This window comes from Arachis hypogaea, chromosome 3 (genome assembly GCF_003086295.3).
Source record: "Arachis hypogaea cultivar Tifrunner chromosome 3, arahy.Tifrunner.gnm2.J5K5, whole genome shotgun sequence".
NCBI lineage: Eukaryota > Viridiplantae > Streptophyta > Magnoliopsida > Fabales > Fabaceae > Arachis > Arachis hypogaea.
In genome coordinates this window covers 34,858,388-34,862,928 of record NC_092038.1, presented here as the reverse complement: position 1 = coordinate 34,862,928, position 4,541 = coordinate 34,858,388, and the positions used below count along the sequence as shown (strand labels likewise).

Here is a 4,541-nt window from a genome sequence, read left to right as displayed (position 1 = left end):
ATAATGACATGAGATCGTGCAAATACTTTTCATGCAAAATCACTTTTTAGTTTTTTTCTCATTAAATTTTTTTAAATGTTATTGTGATGTTCGGATATAAATCGAAAGAAAAAATATAAAAAAAACTAATTTTTAATTAGTCGACACTAATGAATTTTAGAATTTAGTGTGGTGATTTAAGATGTAGGTTAAGAATTTATTATTTATAGTTTAAAATTTAAAATAAATTAATAAAAAATAATTTTAAAAAAATTAATTAATATTAACCGAAAAAAATTTCATTATCTAGCATTATTCAAATTGAAACCTTGTTAGGGTGAAAGAGAGATGCCAAATGGAATAAGAGTTAATGAATAATGGTTTTTCAAGAGTCGTCCATTTGGATGAATTATCTTATAATATAGTTTGGTGGCTTCACTATTATGCTGTTATTAGTATAACAACTCATGCATATACTGTGGTCTATCTCGTTTGCCATTATATTGTATTGTATGTCCATGGTCCCACCACCTAGGTTAGCAAGCTAAGCTTGAGCCTTATTCGAATGAAGGCATCTCCATAGTCCATACAATATGTACATAGTTAAATAATAAATACTAGCTAGATAGTGTAATTAAGCTAGAATGCGTGAGATGAGAGGGATGAAATGTTAGTTGTGCCTTGTTGGTTAATTGTAGTTGTTATTTAACATAAAAGATATAGATGTCCCACGGCCACCACATAACCAAACTCCTTGAATTTGAGGCTTTTAATTAACACATACACATCTTTAATTAATTAGCACTGGTCGATCATCATCAATACTCAGTACCCACAACACAACATACACTAGTACTACATACTAGTTCATAATCTCACTCTCTCTCTATATATATATTGGAACCCAGTAAGAGAGAGAGTGAGTGAGTACAATATTTAGAAATGAAGTACATGAAGGAAGTAGAAGGAAAAAGCATCCATGATTGGAGAATGAGGAGGAGAAGAAAGGAAAGTATATGGATTCCGGGAGCAGTGATAGTGGGAGGAGGACCATCAGGGGTGGCAGCTGCGGCATGTCTGAAGCAGAAAGGTATCCCATCGCTGGTTCTTGAAAGGGCTCATTGCTTGGCATCAATGTGGCAGCTCAAGACCTACGACCGCATGCGCCTTCATCTTCCTAAGCACTTGTGCCAGCTTCCTCTCATGCCATTCCCCTCCAACTTCCCCTCTTATCCAACCAAACACCAGTTTGTTTCTTACCTCAAGGCCTACGCTGATCATTTCGACATCAAGCCGTGCTTTGGAAAGACTGTGGTAAGTGCTGAGCTTGATGACAGAATTGGGCACTGGAGAGTGAAGACGGAGACACAAGACGAGTACGTCAGTAAGTGGCTCATAGTGGCCAGCGGAGAGAACGCGGAGGAGGTGGTGCCTGAGGTCGAAGGGATGGATGAGTTTGCAGGGCCCATAATTCACACAAGCTCGTATAAGAGCGGAGCCATGTTCAGTGGGAATAATGTTTTGGTGGTTGGTTGTGGAAACTCCGGAATGGAGGTTTGTTTGGATCTATGCGAACATAATGCTCGCCCATCCCTTGTCGTTAGAGATTCGGTAACTAACTAACTAACTAAACAACTACTATTCAATTAATTTGGATTTGCTAATTATATATGTACGTATGTATGTATGTGCAGGTGCATATCTTGCCGCAGCAGATGTTTGGGAGATCAACATTTGGAGTGTCCATGGGGTTACTGAAATGGTTCCCAATAAACGTTGTGGATAAGTTCTTGCTTGTAATGTCGCACATCATGCTTGGGGACACTGCCCGATTCGGACTTCAACGTCCCAAACTTGGCCCTCTGCAGCTCAAGAACTTATGTGGAAAGACACCAGTTTTGGATGTTGGAACACTTGCTCACATCAAATCTCGAAAAATTAAGGTTTGCCGTGGAATCAAACGACTAACACGCCATGCTGTGGAGTTCGTTGATGGCAAAATAGAGAATTTTGACGCCATTATTCTCGCAACGGGATACAAAAGCAACGTACCCTTATGGTTAAAGGTGCTCAATTAATTAATTAGCCTCTTTAATTTTAATTAAATTGATCTGTTCCATATGTATGCATATATGCTAATAACTAACTAGTTAAGTACGTATTAATTTGGCCTTAGTTTTTGATGATCAGGGAAGCGACATGTTTTGTGAGAAAGATGGGTTTCCGAGGAAGCCATTCCCAAATGGATGGAAAGGTGAAAATGGACTTTATGCCGTGGGTTTCACCAAACGTGGCCTTCTTGGTGCATCCATTGACGCTATCAGAATTGCACAGGATATTGCACATTCCTGGAAAAAAGAAGGATATTGTACCCTCCCAATTCCATGATTAATCTTGAATGTTTCAGGCTCGGCTAGCTAGCAAGACAAAAAAAATGTATATATATATTCCCACTTTCTATTTATACAAAATTAAATATACAGTTTTGTCTCCGTATACTATAGTCCAATCTCAACGTATACCGTAACTGCAGGCGCAGAAGAAAAGAAAAAGGCACAAATAAAATGCGTGCGCCACAGATCAGATCCCTCTGTACGTTGATCCATTCAAGAAAACATTGATTAGGGTTAAGTTAATTACTATTTACGTACTCTTAATTTAGTGGGTTGAGATTAAGTTAAATTAAGTCGGTGCTTAATGAACATATTACAATCAGTAGTTAGCTATTAGCTTGAATTGCATACATGTACATTATGATTGTCATATCTACCTACCTGCTAGCTACTAACTAGCTAGGTTGGTAGTTGAATTTTTAATTAGGACAGAGGGGCTGCTATATAAGCTAGCTTCCTATATATGGTTCTCAATAGCCTGTGCTCATTGGTGCTTCCATGTATATACATTTTTTATTTTTATTCCGTCATGAGAAACACACATCAATTTGACCTTCTTCTGCAAAATTTCTGGTTATAAATAATAATTCCGTGATTTGGTATATATCCTTGTAGTTAACTCGGAAGAGATCGAGGGTGAGGGGGACCAAGAATGAAAAAGCTATTGTTGAAAACAATGATAAAGGTGGCAATTCGATCTATAAAATTGAATTAGGCATGTATGCTAATCTTGTCAATGGCATTTTACATGTTTGATGAAATAATTAATCGAATATATACTAACTTTAATATTATTGGGTGTCTTTTCCATCGTGCGTGGTCAGGAACTCGCGGACCACCTTGGTTTCTTCAAGGTCTACAACAAAATATGATTCAACTTTGCATTGCCAACGTACACTTGCATATTGGATGGATATAGATTGATATAAATAAATGATTGATAAGTTAGGGTTGAAAATTGAAGTTCATTGCACATGTGTATGGATTCTGTGTAATTAGGACATCGATTTCAAACTTGAAGTGAAGTATAATTCAAAAATTAAGATAATCAAATTCAATGATGTAGGAGGACGAATCAAAGTTTTCAACTGGATTTGCTAGGACGATCGAGAAAACTGGACAAATACACACATTACTAGTTAACTAGCTAGGCGTGCAAATTTTGACCCAACTTGTCACACGCGGGGTGCTAATAAGTAAACATTCTCCTAACGAGATAATGTGGGCATTCTGAAAAATCTAATTGCTGATGACAGAATCTTCAAATATTGATAGTATTTGGAAAAACTAATCTCATAATAATGTTAAACGAAATTGTCTTAATCAATTACCCAATTATATTTTATCATATCAGTAGTTAAGATAGTTCTAGAAATATGATGTTAAAAATGCAGTGTAAATGTGTGAAATAATAGTAGATTAGTATGTAGGTGCTAATCGTCGTAGTTTAAAAATAATTAATATGTGAAATTAGTTAAGATGGTGAGTGTTTTAGTTTCATAAATAATGTTCTTAAGTTTAAATTTTGTTAATAAAAAAATTATCTAAAAGAAGACATTTTTTTCTATGAGATATCTAAATAACGTTTATTCCGCTATTCTATTTATAAAATCTACATTCTTTATTTTTATAATATCAAAATAACATATTTTAGTATATTTATTTGATCAAAATGCCATTTAAAAATAATAAAGATTATTATTATTATTATTATTATTATTATTATTATTATTATTATTATTATTATTATTATTTTATTTGATTGATTCAAATGATAATAATATTATAATATATATTTATTATTTATTAATGTATTAGACTTTATTTAGTTTTAATATTTTATTATTATCATGAAATATAAAAAAATTAAATTAAATGTGACTAGCAAGTTAAAATACTTTATATTATACGACAAAAATTAAAATAAATAAAAATTGTTACAAAATAGTAAATATATTATTATTTAATCTAATTAAATAATTATCATTAATTTATATATATGATTATAATGTTTATTGATAGTATTTTGATTAAATAGATTATAATGTATGTTATTTTAATTTTTTAAAAAAAGAGTGCATATTTTATAAATAAAAATAAAAATATTATTTAAATATCTTACAAAAGAGAGTGTTCTTTCTAAAACATAAAAAAAAAAATAAATCAAAG

General features: G+C 32.8%; 1 protein-coding gene across 2 annotated transcripts; it reads left to right on the top strand.

The window, feature by feature from the left end:
- Positions 1–638: 638 nt before the first annotated feature.
- On the top strand, positions 639–2,930 carry LOC112790250 (indole-3-pyruvate monooxygenase YUCCA2). 2 transcript variants are annotated; one of them, XM_072229732.1, is made up of 4 exons: positions 639–1,590; positions 1,674–2,045; positions 2,170–2,415; positions 2,513–2,930. In XM_072229732.1, the coding sequence occupies exons 1-3, from the start codon at positions 922–924 to the stop codon at positions 2,365–2,367; spliced, it is 1,239 nt and encodes a 412-aa protein (XP_072085833.1). In that variant the 5' UTR covers positions 639–921; the 3' UTR covers positions 2,368–2,415; positions 2,513–2,930. The 2 variants fall into 2 exon arrangements, with proteins under 2 accessions (XP_072085833.1, XP_025688344.1); XM_025832559.3 differs by lacking the exon at positions 2,513–2,930 and having other exon boundaries at positions 2,170–2,475.
- The last annotated feature ends 1,611 nt before the right edge of the window (positions 2,931–4,541 follow it).